This window comes from Miniopterus natalensis, chromosome 1 (genome assembly GCF_054644295.1).
Source record: "Miniopterus natalensis isolate mMinNat1 chromosome 1, mMinNat1.hap1, whole genome shotgun sequence".
Classification (NCBI taxonomy): Eukaryota; Metazoa; Chordata; class Mammalia; order Chiroptera; family Miniopteridae; genus Miniopterus; species Miniopterus natalensis.
In genome coordinates, this window is record NC_142081.1 from 86,531,213 (window position 1) to 86,552,348 (window position 21,136).

The following is a 21,136-nucleotide window of genomic DNA, read 5'->3' on the forward strand; positions in this document are numbered from 1 at the left end:
ACTGTCTTTCAAAGTGGCTATTTATAGTCCCACCAGCAATGAATGAGAGTTTCTGTTGCTCCACATCTTCATCAGCATTTGGTGGTATCAGTGTTTTGGAATTCTGCTGTTCTATTAGGTGTGTAGCAGTATCACATCATTTTAAATTGCATTTCCCTGATGGCATATGATGTGGAGCATCTTTTCATGTGCTTATTTGCCATCATTTGGATGACGTCCTTTATCAGATGTGTCTTTTGCAAGTATTTTCCCCCAGTCTGTGGCTTGTCTTCTCATTCTCTTGAAGTGTTTTTACAGAGCAGAAGTTCAGCTTATCGATTAATCATTTCATTCATCACGACTACAGTGTTGTATATAAAAAGTCATCACTGAACTCAGGGTCATTTAGACTTTCTATGTTATTTTCTTCAAATTTTGTAGTTTTGTGTTTTACATTTAGGTGTAGGATACATTTTGAGTTAATTTTTGAAAGGTGTAATATCTGTATCTAGATTATTTTCTTCATTGTAGATGACCAATTTTTCCATTTGTTGAAAAGACAATCTTTTTCTCCACTGTATTGCTTTTGCTCCTTTGTCAAATATTAGTTGAGTATATTTGTGTGGGTCTCTTTCTGGCCTTTGTATTCTCTTCCATGTATCTATTTGTCTGCTTTTTCACCCACGCTGTTTTGATTATTACTGTATTTTTATGGTAAGTCCTTAAGCCAGGTAGTGTCAGTCCTCTGACTTTGTTCTCCTTCAGTGCTGTGTTGGGTCTTTTGCTTCTCTATGTAAACTTTAGAATCAGTTCATCAATCCATATGTACAAAACAACTTGCTGGGAATTTGATTGGAATTGTATCATATCTCTAGATCAAGTTGGAAAAAACTGACATCTTAACAATATTGCATCTTCCTATCCATGAACGTGGAATATTTCTCGATATATTTTTAAGTTTAAAAAAATATATTTACCAGAGGCAACCTATGTTTTATCAGTTGAAAATTAAAATGTCTTAAAACTTCTATATTTTTACTTCTTGACAGTCTTCCCAGATAAATATTTTATATACTCGTTATGTGGCACTAGCTTGTCAGTGTTCCAGAGGTCAGGAGACTCCTTTCTTCAGCAATCCTGGTGTCAAAATTCAATATGACGCAAAGGCTCAGAGGAGAAAACAGAACACTTTAACAAAACATATGCGGCATCTAATGGGTGGTTTGTCTCTGTCAAGCTTCAGCACACAGTTTCTTCTTCCTCATATGCCTCAGGGCTGGACCAGAATAAGATTTTCTGCCCTGGCCATCATTGCTCAGTGGTTAGAGCGCCGGCCCAGGCACCAAAGGGTTGTGGGTTTCAATTCCTGGTCAAGGGCATGTACCTGGATTGCAGGTTCAATCTCTGGTCCCAGTCTGGGCACATTGGGGCGGCAACCAATCAATGTGTCTTTTCTCACATCGATGTTTCTCTCTCACCTCCTCCCTCCCCCCTTCCACTCTCTCTAGAAAATCAGTTGAAAAAAATATTCTCGGGTGAGAATTAACAGCAAGAAAAAGATTTTCCTTAATTCCCCTCTTCTTGTTTTAGGAGCTGGTGGCTGACTACAAGACCAGATTATGGTTACTTTGAGGTCTGCACAGTGTTGATATCTTTTTCATGTTTTGTTCAGGCCACTTGAGGCTACATGCCCTGATGAAATCACTTGGGCAAAGCTAATTTATTTAACAGTGCACAGAATTTTAAATGGTGATAGCATTTTTGAAAACTTGAGAAATACTGATTTGTTACTTTACCTTATTTCTGTTACTTAACATGTTCTTCGATCACTTCTTTCTATAATTTAGTTTAACTAGATGTGAATAAGATAAAAATTTAAAAGCTACACATCAATATTTTCCACCCATAAAGCTCTCCAACTGTGGGAGAATTTTAGCCTTAAATCTGCACTAATCCTAGTAATACAGGTTAGTTTCACTCTCCCTGTAGCAGCTCCCTGTGTCAGAAGCATGTGGTGAGATTTGCACTATAATTTCTCAGGACAGTTGACCCTTGAACAACGTGGTGGTTAGGAGCACCAACCCCCCACCCTGCACAGTTGAAAATCCACACATAGCTTTTGACTACTAGTAGCCTTCAGCTGACCAGAAACCTTATGGATAAAATTTAACTCATTTAACACATTTTGTATGTTATACCTATTCTTACAATAAAGTAAACTAGGGAAAAGAAAATGTTATTAAGAAAAATCAAAAGGAAGAGGAAATACATTTACAGTATTTGTTAAAAAACAAAAAATCACATGTAAATGGGCCCACATAGTTCAAACCCATGATGTTCAAGAGGCAGCTGCAAGCGTGTAGAGGCAAATCCGTCAGTAACAGCGTGGCAGCCTGAAAGCCTTCTTGCTGGATGACCCTTTGCACAGTTTCAAGCTGTGCTCTGCCAAGTCTCTGGCCATTCCTAAGACCATCCTTCTTCTCTGTTGTTTCACTGCCTTTTACACACACACATGTTTCCTCCCCTCTCCCTCTCCATCTCTCCACACCTCCTTCATGGAATCTGTGTTGGAAAGAGTAAAGGACAGGTTGGGTAGGACTTCTATTTATATTCTCACCACTCTCTCTTACTGTTCCTGTCAACCCTAAATATCATTGACTAGACCTTGATTAACCTGGAAAAATGATCCAATTCTTATCACAGTATGTATTATGGCCTTTTCTAAATGAGGAAGAAAAACTTAGAAGTTTAAAACAGTGCAATAATGAAGTCTTAAGTTAAAAATATAAAAGTAAATGGACAAAGATGTCCATCTTATTTGTTTTAACATTTTGAATTCTATAATTTAATAACAACTTGGGACAAATTTGTATTAGATTCTCCAGTGAATAAATAAGCTATATATTTCTTACCTCATTGTACAGCCATGTAAAGTGAGAGAGCAGGAATTAGTGGGCCCTAAACCAACCTCACTAAGTAGCAAAGTTAAGATGAAACTTTTAGAGACACAAAAACTTTTATGTGTAATATTATCATTTAGAGGGGAGTGGAAAATATGCCTTCTTAACTCAGACCTGCGAAATTACTGGAAACTTTAAACCCTAAAATAGCTGTATCATTGCAAGTCTCCTATGTGTCATATTCTCACAGGAGCTCTGGGGGAATCTGAGTGCTTTGGGGAATGGCACTGCTGATTCGGGGATACCAATTTTCTGAGTCATTAACCACACCCCACTGCCACACCCAGGACTTTGAAGATGCTACTGAGTTTACTTCAGAAACAGTGATGCCTGGATCCTTGGAAAAGCCAACCTTCTTGGCACTTTATGTTTTTTTCAAAATATTTTAAGCCAAGTGCTATATCGATTTAATTAAAATTCACTCCTGAAACTTCATTTTCAAAGAAAACTTATTCTCTTTAATGAATTTTGATGAAGTCCTCCTGGCAAGTCAACAGCATAGTTTATTTAAGAAGGTTATGTGATTCACAGAGTTACTTGGAATTAGGGTCATTTCAACAATTGCAAGCAGGAAAGTTAAGAAAAAGGATTTTTAACACTTTTGATAATTCTTTATTTTGAGGAAATTTAAAACGTATAGAAAAGTCATCATAATAGACAGGGTACTCTCATATATCTTTTACCAGATCCATTTCTTGACATTTGCTCCCTCCCTGACTCCTCTCGCCCTTCCTCCCTCCATCCCCCACTCCAGTGCTGGCTTGCTGCTTTCCCCTTATCATGTATTAGATCACCTCCCAAAACCATCACATTAGGGATTAGTTTTCAGCCAATGAATACTGGGGGTGGAGGAGCACACGTTCATTCTATGGCACACTTCCATAACCATAATACAATCATCAAGATGAGGAAATTTCACATAGATAGAATGTTTAGTCCATGGTTCATATTTCAATTGTGTCAATTTCTCCCTAATGATGTCCCCTTCAGCCTCACCCACCCCATTTAGGATTCAGGCCAGGATCATGCATTGTATTTTGTTATCCTGTGGCTTTAGGAAAAGGTTTTAACCTAATTTAAATTACTGAGGATCTTAGAACCAGTTCTGGCAATGATTGCTCTGTGGAAGAATTCTCTAAAAGGAAGACTCTTAAATGAGACAATGGAGGAATCCATATTCATGGCTTGAACCAGCTGGTACCAGTGCACCCATGGTTTTATGTTGCTGGGAAGGAGGGAAAGACTCGTCTCCTGTATTGCCCTCCATCATTTCAGAGCTTTAAGAAGCCCTCTCAACAAATCTGGGGGTTATTTCCTGTTGGTCAGTTAAGGGAAGCTGATTTGCCACGGTGGGTGGAGTTGTGGAAGAAGAATCAGGGCATATTTCCCCTCAGGGCTCTCTTGGTGCTCCCACTGTGTCAGTGGAAGCCTGGCCCTCACTTTGATCTGTGCTATTCAAAGGGAAAAATCCTTATGAGGGACCAGAAGCTGGGGAAACTGCCAGAAGCAGTTGAGAGCTCAACTAAGTTTGAAAGCAAATGCCTTAGCAGAAATGGCATTCCTTGGTCTAAGAAGATCCTGAGGTGAAAGCAAAAGCACAAACCCAGGGTGTCGGGCACCACCATCTTCAGGGCACCTCCTGGAATGACCTCCAGGTGGACAGCTCCTGCTCTGGGAGGACGCTGTCCTTTCTCCCGCCTCCATACTGGCTCCCGCAGCTCCTGCCCCTCTCCCTTGCTTCTCGCCTGGCCTGCTCCCCCTCCACCCAGAGAGTTTTGTAGTGAAAGGAGGCATGGAGTGAAGGAGGAGAGGAGGCAAACTCCATCCTGCCAACACTGGAAGGCCTCCCACCCTACTGCCATCACCCATCCACTTTCTCTGGCCACACCCCTTCTCCCCGGGCCCTGCGTGCCCTTAGCCCTGTCCTCTGCCTCCTTCCTGCTCCTCAGCCTCTCACCTCAGCCCCGACACCCTGATCTCCCCCTCCCGTCATGCTCCCTCAAGTCCCCTCCAGCTTCTTCCCTTGGGCCAAATGAGTCTCACCAATGGCTTAGAAAGTGAAGAGGCAGGTATCTCCAGAACCCCAATTAGAAATTTATAAAAAGCATTTTTTATGTAAAAATGTTATTATATATGTAGGTTATATCTGTAGCATAGTTCATCCTCCATGTCAGATATATTATGACTTAAAAGTTAGGACCTGGTTGCCTAGCTGCCCATATAATATAGTTGCTCTAGGAAAAAGCAGGTCAAGTTCCAGAAATCCTTCACAGCACACCTTACTCCTAATCGGCTTTCTCTACTTTATAACTGACCATGTTGCCTGTGTACTTAGTGGACAAGGTTTTCTAGATTGATAGTGTTTTTTGTGATGTATATGTGAGTATAGTTATGTATATGTGTGATATATGTGTGTGTGTATATATATATATATGGATATGGATAAAATTTCCTTATCACCTAAGTTTGACCAGATAGGTAAAACAGACCAACTTTTTTTTAATCCTCACATGACGATATTTTTTCCATTGCTTTTTTTTCAGAGAGAGTGGAAGGGAGTAGAGAAAGGGAGCGGGAGAGGGAGGGAGGAACATGGTGTGAGAGGGGCACTTTGATTTGTTGCCTCCTGCTCATTCACCAACCAGGGCCAGGGATCAAGCCTGCAGCCAAGGTACATGCCCTTTGCTGGAATCGAACCCAGGACCCTTCAGTCCATGAGCTGACACTCTAACCACTAACCACTGAGCCAAACCGGCTAGGGCAAAACAGACCAATTTTAAAAGCCTGTAAAGGTCATGGCATGAAGGCAGTCTCTATTTTTGTTTATTTTTACAAAGTATCATTCTGGTGTTCCAATTTTCCAAACAAATAGTAAAAACAACAACTAAGTTTTGATTTAAAGTTTCAGTATTGTTGATGGTGATCTCTAACCTAAGCTGGAAGTAAGGAAGCCAAACCTACTTCAGTTATGGCCAGTTTTGGTCAGTGGAGTACTCCTCTTTGTTTGCCTGCTTTTCAGCTCAGGAGACGCTGCAGGCTAAAATTCACCTCTCCCTCATTTCCCTCTCCTATCTTCTCATTCGTACTTCTTAAACTCAGCAGGTCACAGAAAGTCGAGAGAGCCAAATGACTATCGAAGAGAGGAAGCACCTCATTACTGTGAGAGAGGAAGCGTGGAAGACAAAAGGCAAAGGAGCAGCTAACGACTCCACCCAGTTCACAGTGGCCGGGAGAATGGTGAAGAAAGGTCGGTGTGCGAGTGTGCGTGTGTGTACCCGTGTACATGTGCGCGCACCTTCCATCACCCATGGAGGGGCAGGGGGCCGTGACAGCTCCATGAAAACAATCAAGCCATGATGTACTTTAGTTTTCAGTCTCACTGAAGTTGTGTAAATGGTTTGTAAGTAGGTTTTCTGAGATATTCCTGCTGAAAACTTTTTTTATACAGTGCATCATCTTCAACGTAAAAAGTGTAATTCAATTAGTCACTTTTCAAAACTTAGCCATTTGGAAATTGAGCACAGGTTTCAAAAGTAATTGCAAATCTGCTAACAAATCTTAGTTCTTTCCCATAATTGCTTTCAAGTTATTTCCATTTTCTTACCATCTGGCAATCAGTTAACCCAAATTAGCCTTTCTCAATGAGAAAGGAGTTTCCTTCTTCTCCCTTGCAGGGTAATTCCTAGGTCCCTTTCCATCAAGCCACAGTTCTGTGGCTTACAAAGCCTGATTTCCAGGTATGTTTTAATAGATGTTTAAAAGATATATCCAATTCAAGGAAGTGGGATTTCCCTGAAGACAGTCATTTCTCTGCATCTGAGCTCTTGCTACTGATTAGAAGCCTGAATGCAAAGATTTATGAAATTGAGGAATCACGTGGTTAGAAGAGTTGCCAGAGAGCTTCGAGCCTCCCCATCCTGCAGGAATGCTTAAAGTTTGGATCCCTTTGTCTCCTATATGCACATGCCTTCATTTTCTAAGCTATTACTTAAAAACAAATTTTCTGACTTAGTCATAAAGGTTTTCACATTCACTTAGAGTTAATTTATATTGCCATCAGCTCTTTTAGCTTTATCTTTTCCTCAAAATCTTTCAGGATCCTCCCTCATAGATGGTACATAACTCACTGTAGCCTCATAATAAATATTTGCAGAAGGAAGAGAAGGAGGGAAAACCCCCAAATTATGATCAACTCAACTCTTGGTGGGATAGTCCTCTCTAACAAATTCTTAACTAATCTTGGAATTGTCAAAAGATACCAGCAGATAATTTATTCTCACAGAATGCGGTAGCATTTGAGTATCTTAACCATATCACAGAACTTTATAATCATTTTAAACTACTGTGATGCGAGCCCCATCCTATGTTATCAAAAGCAGCTCCTTAAGGCCCACATTGGTCAGGAAGAATTAAAGCTGAGAACTTGAACCAGAGCCCACATCTTCCAACGTCTAGCCTGGACTTTTACCCTGATGACTTTTTATTTTGGTTTCTTTTTTCCTCTTCCATCTTAAAAATCACAATTTATTTTTAAGTGGGACCTTACTAAACCCCACTGCCCTTGTCCACAGCAATGTCAGAGGAAGGAGATTTGTTCTTATGTGGGTTTGGAGAGCAAGGTCCAAGAAGTTCCTGTGTCTTAATGGATGAGTTTGCTGGATAACAGTTTCCTGAATAAGTCAGGGATCTTTATTTATAGCATCTTGCTCAGGTGCTATATCTCTAGTTCAGGAAGTAATTTTCTTACACTTTTAACCTAATGAAAAAACAGTACCCTATTTTTCTACTATTTGTTACCACCCACTGGGTTATACATTTCACTTGCATCATCAGCTCTTTTTGATTTGCAGTAATATAGAATCCAGTTTATACTCACGGCAGAATAAAATAATCCCCTACACTACAGCCACTGAGACATCCCATTTCATCTGTTTACAATGGCACATTTTGCAGCTATCAGTTACTTCATATCAGTGAATTGCCAAGAGGCACACTGTACCCTCATTTTCATTCTCTCATGCCAGAAAACTCTGCCATCCTCTAGCCTCATTAGGACTTTTTCCTTTTTTGATATTCCTAGAGTCTCTGTAACAATTAGCACTCCAAAAGGTTTCTGTGATATTCTGGTATTTTCCTGGAAGAAGTGTACTCAAAGTATGCCTTTCACATAAATATATGTGAAAATGTTTTCGAAGAGAGTAGATAACTGGTTATTGCTCGTAGAAGTCATTGAAAAGATGTATGGGGAATGCTTTGTTTTAACATTGTGTAATTTAAATCTATCTGCCCTCCCCCATTGCAGAAAAATATCTCTCTCTAGCTGGGAAAGAGGTGGCACACCTCTGCGTGCTGCGGCCTGAATGGGAAGCAGGGGGCACCCTGGCAGCATCGAGGGCCAGGTTTCCTGGTTGCCTGTTTACGTATTAGCTTTAGAGTTAATGGCCTCTGTCCTAATGAACCTTTCCATGTCTCTCACACATGCTTTTAGTAGATAATAATTTACTACCCCAGCCTGTGATAACAAATTTTACCTATCTTTATTATCTTTCAAGAAAATTTACCTTCTCGCTGATATAAGGTCTGTAACTAGAATAGATTTTGAAAATTTTATTGACATCATCAAGCAAATATATGTACATCTTGAGAACTTCTAGAATATCACCTAAGACTTAAGTTTTAAACTATATTTCAGTATTGTTTCTTAAAGTTTTTATGCTATAATACATCTTTCTCTAGCTCACAGGAGGAAGAAGCAGAAATTCATTTATTTTTCTTTGTGATAGTGGCTCACATCTTCTTCAGATGTTGTACTTTGAGGGATGCTTAAAGTGAGAATGTTATCTAAGGATTTCACATTTATTACAAATGAATACAAACAATGTTAACACCTCATTTTATCCTTTGTAAATGTACTAATTATTTCCCTTTCCCAATCCTTCTACTTAAGTTGGGTGGGGAAGTACCTACTTTTGTTTTTAATACAGTTTCCTGTTCTAACCAGATACCTTTTTTATGCTGGAGTTCCCTTCCTTCCCTTTCATATGTCCCTTACCATTTCTCCCTTTAAAGATTCCCCATCCTGCTTCTTGATAAATATATGAGAAAGCATATCACGGGTTCCCAGATACATCCAAGATGGATAAGCCCTTCCAAATGTGTACTCTTCTGACTTTTCTTCTACGAGGTTAGCACTCTTGAGTTCTTGCTCAGTAGAGCCACACTCCTCTGAGTGATCCTCCAAAGGCTAGACAGTCCCTACCTCACCTCAGCCTGAGAGGAAACTCCAGGGCTGGCAGCCACTTGCCCGAGTGTGACACAGCCCATTCCCCTCTTCCTGTGTGGGAGATAGTGCAAATAGACTTCCTCTTCAACTGTGTCCACCATCGCAAAGGGCCTTCAGAGCTTACACTCCATTTGTTCAAGTATATTCTGATAGCCTGCTGTACTTTCTTATTCCATTGAAGTGTTTTGGACATGTTTTTCTACATGACCTCATTGTTCATTTTGGAATGGCAGCTTATCAGCTACTATAGTCCTTAGAAACAATCAGATTCTATCTGCATGTGCAGATGTCTTACATAGTCATGGTACATGCCAAATGTACTTGCGTGTGTATAAATTCTATAAATTGTACAGTCTGCATCGGATATTAGAGAGGTCAAACAGAGAATTCCAGAAATGACCCTGAGATACTAAATAGCTCCCTTGTTTGTTTCTGTAGGTTTGGCATCACCCACTGCTATAACGCCAGTAGCATCCCCTATTTGCAGTAAAACAAGGGGCACGACACCCATTTCCAAACCTCTGGAAGGTGAGTAACCATAGCACCTGATATGCCAGGGGCTCTATGATAAGAAGAGTCCTCAGTGGTTCTCTCTCATTGGTGGTTTCTATTTGTCTAGATATCGAAGCCAGACCAGACATGCAGTTAGAATCAGACCTGAAGTTGGACAGGCTGGAAAGCTTTCTGAGAAGGCTGAATAACAAAGGTACGTGCCAGAGGCCAGAGGGAAGCTGTGGTTTATATACGCCATAGCACACTGTGATTTGTATTTCAGTGATTACCTAAGGAAACCTAAAAAGAACCTGTTCCTCTCTCAAAACCTCTAAATCCCAATTGTGATGTCTTTCTCCTCAGCTAAATTATCTTCTTTCTATATAACTGCACTGATTTATACTGTAAGCACTATTTTTGTTGTTGTCTTTTTAAAAATGAAGTTACTGGTCAAGTCTGATTGTATTACCAAGCCCTGATCCATTTGATAAGGCACTAAATTGACCACCCCCAAAACATTTTTTCTTAAATCTAAATCCTAAATCTGAATGTCATCCTATCAGAATCATGAGTTAATTTTGCTTTTAACCCTGAAAGCAGATTATTATACAAAATCAACATGACCTTGGGCCTGATGAACTTTAAATTGTATATGTCAATTTCCAACAAGGTAGCGGCTGATATATCTTATAATCACAATTTCCAAAAGAAAGTTCTGGTAAATAAATGTGGAAATAAATATTTCAGTATGAAAGTAATTGAAGTATACAAAATAAAATAATAAGATGCAATAATACCCTTATCTCTTAAGTAAAACTTCCAATACTTGAAACTTATCAAATACTAAACTTTGGGAGTCTCTTTCATTGACACTGACCTCTAATAGGTTGGAAATAATACAAACAACCCCTTTAAACCAGAAATATAAAAGTGTAATAGGATAACTAACCTGGCAAGGCAAGCAGTGCAACCAATTCAAAGTTTATTACATATATGTAACAGTGATCTAGCTGAGGGGTCTAATCCATCTCGCCACCTGTTTTTGTAAATGAAGTTTTATTGGAGCACAGTCATGCCCACTTGTTAAGCTATTGTCAATATCTGCTTTTGCAATATAGCAACAGAGTTGAGTAGTTATAACATAGGCTATATATCCTCCCATGCAAACCCTAAAATGTACTACATTGCCCATTGCAGAAGAAGATTTTTCTGACCCCTGATCTAGAATGAGGCTGAGGCTACTTCTGCTTCAAGTTGCAAAAGGAACTTAATGGGCTTGTGTGCAGCAAGGCCAGCCTTGCTGTCTCCTACCACATCACAGCATGAGCGTTGTTCAGACTGCAAGTGCTTTCATGAGAAATCAGGGAAGGCCTAGGAAGCATCCACAGGACCCTGAATATCACTATTATGTTTTCTCCACTCCTGGAACTTGGCAGGGAAATAATTTTTAAGATATTGTGAGGTATGATTGGAATAATTTTTTTATACCAGCTTATGTGGTTTATTTGCTTGTTTATTGACAGTTGGTGGGATGCAAGAAACTGTACTCACCGTCACCGGCAAATCTGTTAAGGAGGTGATGAAGTTGGACGATGACGAAACCTTTGCCAAATTCTACCGCAGCATGGACGATACTGTGCCAAGGAGTCCTGTGGAGCTAGAAGAAGACTTTGATGTTATTTTTGACCCTTATGCCCCCAAGTAAGTTACTGCAATTTCTGCCTTTCACCCACTGAGAATGGACTCCTTCCTCAGCCTCCACCCAGTATTTTCATGAGGCTCTTCTCTCTCACTGTGTTACTCCTGTGGCAGAACTTCATTGCAACCAAATTATTGCAGTATTCCCCCCTTATCCATGGAGGATTATGTTCTAAGACCCCCCAGTGGATGCCTAAAACTGTGGATAGTACCACCCCTTCATATACTATGTTTTCTCCTGTACTACATAAATACCTTTTCACTTAAAGGAAGCACTATACAGCTTTTCTCTGGTATATCTGAATTATCAGCATCACTGCTCTTATTCTTTGGGGCCATTATTATGTAAACTAAGGGTGACTTGAACACAAGCACTGTGATACTATGGCAGTGATCTGATAAACGAGATGCCTACTAAGTGACTAATGGGCAGGGAGCACCACCCACAGGGTGGATGAGTCACAGGACTGAACAGAATGGCAGCAAGTGTCATCCTGCTCAAAATGGTACACAATTTAAAGCTTATGAGTTATTTATTTATGGAATTTTCTGTTTAATATTTTCATACTGTAGTTGACCTTGGGTAACTGAAACCATAGAAAATGAAACCGTGGATAAAGGGGGACTACTGTATTCTCTGAGCAGACATGTAGTGCTGTGGGTAGATGAAACATGCATGCCTCAGAACAGATGTGTATTCAGGCAGAAAGTCTTACTGACACAGCATGTGCTGCAGATGTTTGCCCTATTCCTAAAAATGTCACTGGATTTTTCACATACTCCAATATTGTTCTGAATATTTTAGACTAACATCAATTAACGGAGATTTCTATATCTTTTGTTTGATATATCAAATTCTTACTCATGACTTTAAAATATATTTGCATCACATGGGCTCAAATTAATACAACTACCTAGAAAATCAATAAAGCATGTTACTTAACTTACAATAATTTATAAAATCAGTAGATCTGAGAGTTTTCTCAAGATATACAAGGGTCTGTGTTTCCACAGGAACATGACTAAGCCACCTAAGAAAAGCAGTTATGGTTTATGATTCCTTCAGTTACAAGCGCCAGAAAGAAATCCAAATCAAACTGACGTTAGCAAAAGAAAGGTGTGGGGGGATTTACAGGTTCACTCATTGAAAAGTATAGGCGTGAACTGAGGGTCTTGGAGGATCCTCAGAATATGGTCTCTTTCTTGCCTGCTTTCCTTTGGTTTGCTTCACTCTCAGTCGGACTGTGGCCATGGGGTGAAGGTGGCCACCTCTAGCTCAGGATTCTTAGCTGCTTACTTGGCCACTCCAGCACAGGCAGCTCCTCTTCCAAGTAGTTCCAGCAGAAGTTCCAGGCTTGATTTTCTTGGGTCTGAGTTCATCCTTAAAGCAATCCTGTGGCCAACGGGCTAGAAGATGGTGATTGGCCAGAGCTGGTCTCTGGATCCCATCCTGAGCTGGGGTTGGAGGCAGAGGATTGAGTGAAATGGGTTCTCCAAAGGAGAGTAAAGGTGCTCTTACCAGAAGTAGGGAAAATACTCTGGGCAGGCTAAACCCACAGCTATTAACCACATTTATCTTTTTCCTACAAATTTATCAGAGTAACAATCTCTTCCTTAAGTCTGTGTAGTCATAAATTTTTCCTTAAGCCACTTCATTTGTTGCAGGTTTCAATATACTTCTTTTTTTAATTTGCTACCTTAAGAAAATTAAAAATTTACCATTTCTATATTTAAATAATATTTTAGGTATTTGCATGCATGATTATTTAGCCATTTCTCAATCTTCTCCCAACCCAAATGTTTAAATTGTTTAAATCATTATATATATATAACTTAAATGTATATGTATGCTTACACACACCCACATACAGGATAATATTATATATAAAGAAGACTTGCAGGCATAGAGACCTGTGCAGTTGGAAGTTGAGAGCAACAGCTAGAATCTATTGGGAAATCATGTGACTGGGTCCACCCACCTCCCCATGTCTGGTTGTCTTCCCCAGAGAGTTGTGTGAGTGTGTGGCAGTCATAGCTGGTTTTGTGAACCAATTTTATTTCCATCTATTCTTTAAAATAGTGGTTATTTTTCAGAGGGGGCAATGGACTGCAAGGAGACTCATTATGAAAAATTATTGTGTAAAAAGAAAGGTTAGTCTGCAGGAAAGAGGATGGAAGGGAGAAGCAGTGGCTGGCTGTGAATCCTTGAAGGGCTTTCCAGTAACAGAAGAGGTAGATATGTGCACTATTCCAAGGGGAAGAATTGGAACAGGTAGGTGGGTATGTAGGGTTAGGGAAGAACTTCCTACCCTTGAGAGCTCTCTAGGAGTGGGATGTGCTGCCCAGTTAGGCACTGGTGCTTTTCAGGCAGAGCCCATGGGAATGGGTAAGTGGGGGCTTCAGGGATTGCGTGGATTCTTGAACTACCTGACTCTCCCCTTGAATCTCCCTTCCATCCCCAAGATTCTATGACTTCATGTCAGGGGAGTGGCTGGTGGGAAGAAGAGTTGTAAGATTTATAATAAAATCAGAGAATGAAAAACTGTGGAGCCTATTGCTTCAGGTCAGAGACCTTCAATAAATCAGGAGTTACTACAGACTGAGGCCGCAGCTCTGCTTTGCTCCTCAGGTTGACATCTTCAGTGGCCGAGCACAAGCGTGCAGTTAGGCCCAAGCGCCGGGTTCAGGCTTCCAAAAATCCCCTGAAAATGCTGGCAGCAAGAGAAGACCTCCTTCAGGAATACACTGAGCAGAGACTGAATGTCGCCTTCATGGAGTCAAAGCGGATGAAAGTAGAAAAGAGTGAGTATTTGGAACCACTCACCACCCTGCTTCTGTGCTTGAGAATTGGTGACATGGTGATTCCAATCCTCCTTTTTCTGCCTTGCAAAGGCCAGTAATGGTGCTCATAAGACACTGATTAAATAAAAATGAGTAAGCTTGTACATACACATGCCACCTGCAGAAAATCTGCCTAGAATTTAAAGGCTCTTCACAGAAATTCTCATAGCATCAAGCATCTGTTAGTTGGAAAATTCAAATTACCCTGATTTGCTGCCTCTTCTTTCAAGAGGTTGGAGGAGAAGGATGTTTTGGGGCTTTGTAATTCAGCCAGTTGTCAGCTAGTTCCATAGGGCCCAAACACAATAATTCTCCACTTACTCTTAGTCAAGAGGAAATCATTTGATTTCTCAAGGGGAAATGTCCCAAATCACTGCTTTGCCTAATCCTAGATTTTTGTATTATTAATTAATGCATAAACCAGTGCTCTGCAAATTTTTTTTGATGGGATGTAGGTTGGGTGGAATGGGGGCAGTTGAATGGGGACAGTGAAAGAAGCCTGAGGAAGTAGGCTCCAGGCTATCTGTTTCACTGGAGGCAATGCTGCTCTGCTTTTACCTGCCCAGTATGGTGGAGTTTCATAGCTTTCAACAGAGGTTTCCTTGGTGGAGAAAATGGCATGCATAATTGTGCTGTTTTGAATATACTTCCTATAATTTTTCTTTTCCTGTAGCACTTGTAAACCTATTTCCTAAAGTTTTTCTTAGAAATATAGTATTTAGATAAAGTGATTGAGTCCTTTCAACATAACTGGTTTACTAAGAAAGTATATTTCAGAATCACTATGCCACATGAATTCTCAAGGTGTGTTATATTTCTTCAGTATTAGAACCTAATTCCAGCAAAATAATTTTTCTGAATTCTTCACCAGAATATGCATTTTTTAAAACAATGAGTTGGATAAATGAAGGTTTATTGGCACAAATCTTACCTACTTTTCTTCTGCTTCCACTTTTGGGTGGTGCAGAGCATATCTTTGTGGTGACTGACACATATACGATTGTTGGTCTACACTGAAAACTCAGCATCTTGTTATTACAATCTTAAATTGAGAGCAAAAGACCTCAGATGAGCAACTTATCACTTTGGCTCCAGAAAATGATTAGAACTAAACCATCCTTTATAGAATGCTTGATTTTCTACTTTTGGAAGAAAATAAAGGCTTCGGTGAAAGACATCTAACAGTCTTCCTTGAGAACGTATTTTCAACATCTCAACATTGTTAGGAATTATAATAGTTTTGAGTGGAATTGCAACGTGAGTCCAGCTCCTGATTTTATTCTAAAGTAGCTGTACCACATTGTCTCTCGATTCTTGTCTCTACATGGTGAGGTGTGACACTTGTCAACAAGCAGTTTATACTTTCAGTACAGTGTTGAATTGTTAATAAGGGGTTAAGCACTGCACTAAATAGTTAATCAGACTTGAGTATGTTCTCCCCTCAGGATGAACTTAACAGAAAAAGATAGTAGGTTATGAATAATTTCTGATTGTAAATAAACATTGTCATTTTGCCTGAACATCTTGCTTCTCCTTGTATTTTTGTGTTTCTTTATTCATTCATCCCAGTGTCCTCCAACTCCAACTTCTCAGAAGTCACCCTGGCAGGTTTAGCCAGTAAAGAAAACTTTAGCAGCGTCAGCCTGCGAAGCGTCAACCTGACGGAACAAAATTCTAACAACAGCGCAGTGCCCTACAAGAAGCTGATGCTGTTGCAGATCAAAGGTATGTAAGAGCAGCAGGAGGAGTTCCCCGCTGGCCAGGGCTTTCAGTCAGGCAGCATCAGGGATCCTGACTGCCCTTAACCACCTGTCATGGGAAGGGAACTTCTGCTATTTGAGGACCTGCTGTGCGCCAGGCAAAAACTACCCCCTCTCAAGTAAGCTTCATAAAATCTATGGGGTGCCCTCGCAGGTATGGCTCAGTTGGTTGGAGTGTCATCTTGTTCACAAAAGGGTCTCGGGTTTGATATCCAGTTAGGGCACGTGCCCAGGTTGTAGGTTACACCCCTGGATCATACGGGAGGCAACCTATTGATGTTTCTCTCTCAGGTCGATGTTTCTCTCCCTCCCTCCCTCCCTCCCTCTCCCTCTCCCCCCTTTCTCTCCCTCCTCTTACTCTAAATTCAGTTTTTTTAAAAACATATCCTTGGGTGAGGATTAAAAAAAAAATCCATGAGGTGCCTTGTCAATGAGGCTTAGAGGGTTAGTAATGTGCCTGCGGTCAGCAGCTGTTGAGCAGCACTGCTCATTTGAACACAGGTCTCTTCTATTCAAAAAGCTCAGCTTTGGCTGCTGCCCCTCCTTGCCCTGTGGCCCCTGCCACACATTCAGGCATTTACCACACTCCCTAAGTTGTCATAGTGCTTTCTCCACACAATTGTCCTCCCTGAGGCATACCAGAGATGCAGGCCAGAGGGAAAGAGGTGCATCTGTGGAGAAGGGATCCAGGGGAAGCAGAAGCAAGTGAAGCGGACCCGGATTCCTCTCCATCAGCCTTTCTATCCACAGCACGGGAGACCTAGCTCTGAGCTATGTGGGCAGACTTGGCTGCGTCTGAGAGGCAACTGGTCGAGATTAGTCATCCAGAGAGGGTGGATGAAATGGCCTCTCTGTGTGTGAGGGTTTCCCATGTGTTTCTTCATGTCCACTGTCCTTCTCAGTAATAAGCTCAAATAACCAGCCTTTATTTCTGGTTCTAACCCAGAGACAATACTATCAGTGTGATTGTAGAAAGATCCATCAACAGCATTTAGGAGGTGTTGAAAGCAGCCCAAGACAGTTCTTGCCTCTAGGCTGATTCCTCATGGGCTCCCCATCCAAGACTCCTAAGGAAGCAGAAGCTGTAAAAAGTACACCCTCACCTGCGGCATGGCTGGCCACGGTTACTAAATGTAGAGTGTGGGCTGAGTGGAGAGGAGACGAGGAGATGAGTGAATGAGGGGATGGAGCTTGTGCTATCTTTCCTGGAGGAGGGAACCTCAACTAATTCACGTATGTGCTGTAACAGGACACTGACAGGACACAGTGGTCCTGAGAACTTGGTGACATTTGGGAAAGCTGCTGTCATTCTGATTCCCTCTCTGCTACTCCCAGTCATGGGAACTAGGCCAGACTCTAAAATTGAAAGCCAGAGTGCTTTCAGTTGATAGGGTGCTTCCTGGTCCTTCTGTGGCTGGAGGAGATCTACTTCCTGGGAGACAGTGACTCTTTGCCTTGTGTTCAGGAAGAAGACATGTGCAGACAAGATTGGTGGAACCTCGAGCTTCATCACTCAACAGCGGGGACTGCTTCCTCCTGCTCTCTCCCCATTACTGCTTCCTGTGGGTAGGAGAGTTTGCAAATGTCATAGAAAAGGCAAAGGTTGGTATCTGAAAAATAAAAATAATTTAGTTGAGCATCTCTATACACTGACAAAATCTTGTACCAGTTGCCAGATGATTACAAAGCTTCTCAAGTGCCCAATGTTTCATTCTCATGAGAAGGGTAGATATTTTCCTGAATGTCTCTCCAACGAGCATCTGTTAGGTGCTCATACGTGATATTTTAGAAGAATTATGACCTGTCCCTCCAGGTTTGAAGTCCTGGGTTTGTTCTCACTCTTGTGTAAAAAAGGAACTGGCATATCACTTCAGAATTGCTTATCCCAGGTAACTAATTAAATTCTGCTGCAGACCTAATGAACGAGGATCTCATGGGGAAAAGTCCAGAGAACGAGCAGTTTTTACAATTCACATGATCTGTTGAATTTGAAGAGTGAGAACTGTAGCTCTGAAGAATTGATACGTCTGGTTGTTTACTTTAGTTGCATTTCTTAACTTTGTTGAAAATACCCAACAACCAGTGCCTCAGCTCCTGTGATCACTGGGTTTTCCTTTCAGACACACACCATTTCTGGTCTTGGATTTCAGAGTGTGCTTCTTCAGCTAGCCATGGACTTGTCTACCTAGGTAATGGTGTTCCTCCCTTTTTTCAGGCCTCAGAACTTGCAACTTTAATACAGACAAAGAGGGAACTTGGTTGTAGAGCTACTTATATCCAAACTATTGAAGAAGGAATTAATACACACACTCATGCAGCCAAAGATTTCTGGAAGCTTCTGGGTGGCCAAACCAGTTACCAATGTAAGAGTTTACTGTATTTCAGAGAGTGACAAGACTTAAATATCCTTTCTTCTCCCCTACTTCATTCTTCTAAACCAGCCCCATTGAGCATCTATTGTAATATCCTCTTATTGTTTATATCCCAAAGCTGCTGGAGACCCAAAGGAAGATGAACTGTATGAAACAGCTATAATAGAAACAAACTGCACTTACCGTCTGATGGATGACAAGCTTGTTCCTGATGATGACTTCTGGGGGAAAATCCCAAAGTGCTCCCTTCTGCAATCAAAAGAGGTACAGGGCATGGGAGGAGCAGTCTGCACAGGGCTGCCCAATAAAATAGATAGTAAGTGCCCATTAATGCTAGCCAGTGTCATAGATTGTTTACATCTTTTGAAAAGATATTTGTTTGTAATTTCAAACCATTACCACCATCTTAAATACTAACATAGAATTTAGAGTATTGTTCAGAGAAGGTTCAATAAATCCTGGAAGGTTTTTCTATTTTAGGCAAAATGTATATATTAGCCCTATCTCTTGATTTTTGTATAAAAATTAAATAAAATATTTTTCAGTCCTTAAGTTTCAGGAATAATAGATACATATAATTTATTTTTACATACTGTTTTTTTCTCTCACACCACTGAATATTTATTAAGTACATACATTTCCAGTACTGTTAAGTAGTTTAAGTGTTGAGAAAAAAAGTGAAAGACACAAAATTTTATTGAATAGAAGAGTATTATGAAGACTGTAATCTGAAGCTAGATTGATTGTATAATATGTATGGGCATTTAAATGAAAAAAGTCACAGAAAAAGAAATAGGAATAATTTTAAAGAGAAAGTGAAATTGAGCCTAGTTTGAAATTAAGTAAAATTTGGATTATTGAAAATGAAGGGAGAAATTATTCTAGGAAGAAAGAGTAGAACAAACCGTAGGCACAAAGTACGAGATAGCAACCCATTCATGTATTCATTCAGCAAAGAGTAAACCCTACTATAAATATAAGTATGATATGGTCTCTGCCCTTGAGGGTCTTGAAATTGTATAGAGGAGAGATCCCAACACTCGGTCCTCTGTGCCTGGCATGTATGAAATGGCCTATATATGCTAAGCGAAAGAACAAATGAATGAATGGAGGGAGGGAAGTGGGGAGAGAAGAAGAAAGGGAGGGAGAGAGAGAGGGAGGGAGGAAGGGGAGGAAAGGGAAGGATGATAGGAAGACGTCCTTAACTCTTTGATGAATAAGAAGTTTTAGGTGGTCTGTGTGTTCAGAGGAGGGACCATTAACTTGAACATTTAGGACAGAGACAGAATCCTACCCAGGGGGTAGAGCTGGCTGGACAGTGCCAGCTGGTAGATCTTGTTATCTTGTGTTTATATTGACTACTCCATCTGGGTTCATATCATCACCCATTTGACTCACTGTCAGTAGGGAGCCTGATTCAACTTGAGCTTGTCCTTGAAGTAAATTCTTCTGTGCCATCCTCCCAGGTACTGGTGTTTGATTTTGGTAGTGAAGTTTACGTGTGGCACGGGAAAGAAGTTACATTGGCACAACGGAAAATAGCATTTCAGCTGGCAAAGCACTTATGGAATGGAACCTTTGACTATGAGAATTGTGACATTAACCCACTGGATCCTGGAGAATGCAATCCACTTATTCCCAGGTACTCCTGTGATCTTTGAAGGCATTGTAGAGTGAGCAGATTCCCTCAGGGGCCTCAGTTCTCTCCTCAGTTGTCTACTGTAGCTCTTCATAGGTTTTGTTTTCATAAATTACTACCATGCAGTACCATGAATATTCACAAAGGAACATTTTGTTTCTTTTAATTTTTTTTTTTTTAAATTTTCACCCAAGGATGCTTTTTCCATTGCTTTTCAGGGAGGGAGGGAGGGAGGGGAAAGAGAGAGAGAGAGACATTGATGTGACAGAGACACATTGATTGGGTTGCCTCCCCCATGCACCCTGTGACCAGGGCCAGGTATAGAGCATGCAACTGAGGCATGTCACCCTGGCTTGAATCGAACCCAGGACCCTTCAGTCCATGGGCCGACACACTAACCACTGAGCTGAACTAGCCAGGGCATGTAAGATGTTTTTTATATTTCATGCCTTAAAGTGAACAAATTATTCTCACCTGCAGCATTCCAGGTGCTATTGTGACAGATGAATAGCAATTATTTAAACAAATTACATGTTGATCTGAAACTTCCCAGTTTCTGGAATCCAGCCGTCAATCTGCAGGTGTAAAACAATACATTTCCTTCTAATGCCACAGTATCCCATCATAGCCCTTGAATTCCAGGGTTTATTATTTATTTGGCAGGAGGTGACATTTATGCCTTCTCTTGGAAGGAGGGGGGAAGATATGGAATTAAAATAATGATTGTAATTTTAATATTTCTACAGTGTACTGGACTTTTTAAAGTAATTTGGGAAATCATAAGAATATGCACAAACTCAAACAAATACGATCAGAAAAAAAATAATTCTTTATGCAAAAGGATTGTTTTTTTCCATAACAACCAGACAAAATTGTTTGCCATGCATTAGGCTAGAAATCAGATAAAAAGTGTGTGCCACCAGATATCATAGAATATTAGGTATCACACAACTGCATTTTAATGGTTTCCATTGAACTAGTGTACAAATTTCAACTTTCCTACCGGTTTCCTGTTTTAAAATCAAATTATTGATTTTATTATTATCAAATAGAAACAATTAAAAATTCTGTTGAACAGGTGAAAAGTTTTCAAATCCTTTTTAAGCAAGTGC

The 21,136-nt window shown here is 40.5% G+C and overlaps 1 protein-coding gene across 8 annotated transcripts in view; it reads left to right on the forward strand.

Annotated features, from left to right (window-relative positions):
• The window catches only part of SVIL (supervillin), a 238,304-nt gene that overhangs the window by 195,493 nt on the left and 21,675 nt on the right, over positions 1-21,136 (forward strand). For 6 of the 8 annotated variants that reach the window (XM_087823810.1, XM_087823777.1, XM_087823795.1 and 3 more), the window contains 10 exons: positions 6,039-6,186; positions 9,661-9,750; positions 9,842-9,928; positions 11,238-11,415; positions 14,042-14,214; positions 15,823-15,978; positions 17,479-17,615; positions 18,229-18,376; positions 18,504-18,649; positions 19,852-20,027. In XM_087823810.1, the coding sequence (XP_087679936.1) occupies positions 6,039-6,186; positions 9,661-9,750; positions 9,842-9,928; positions 11,238-11,415; positions 14,042-14,214; positions 15,823-15,978; positions 17,479-17,615; positions 18,229-18,376; positions 18,504-18,649; positions 19,852-20,027 (1,439 nt within the window). The remainder of the gene's footprint in view (positions 1-6,038; positions 6,187-9,660; positions 9,751-9,841; positions 9,929-11,237; positions 11,416-14,041; positions 14,215-15,822; positions 15,979-17,478; positions 17,616-18,228; positions 18,377-18,503; positions 18,650-19,851; positions 20,028-21,136) is intronic. The other 2 variants (XM_087823774.1, XM_087823783.1) reach the window with 1 other exon arrangement.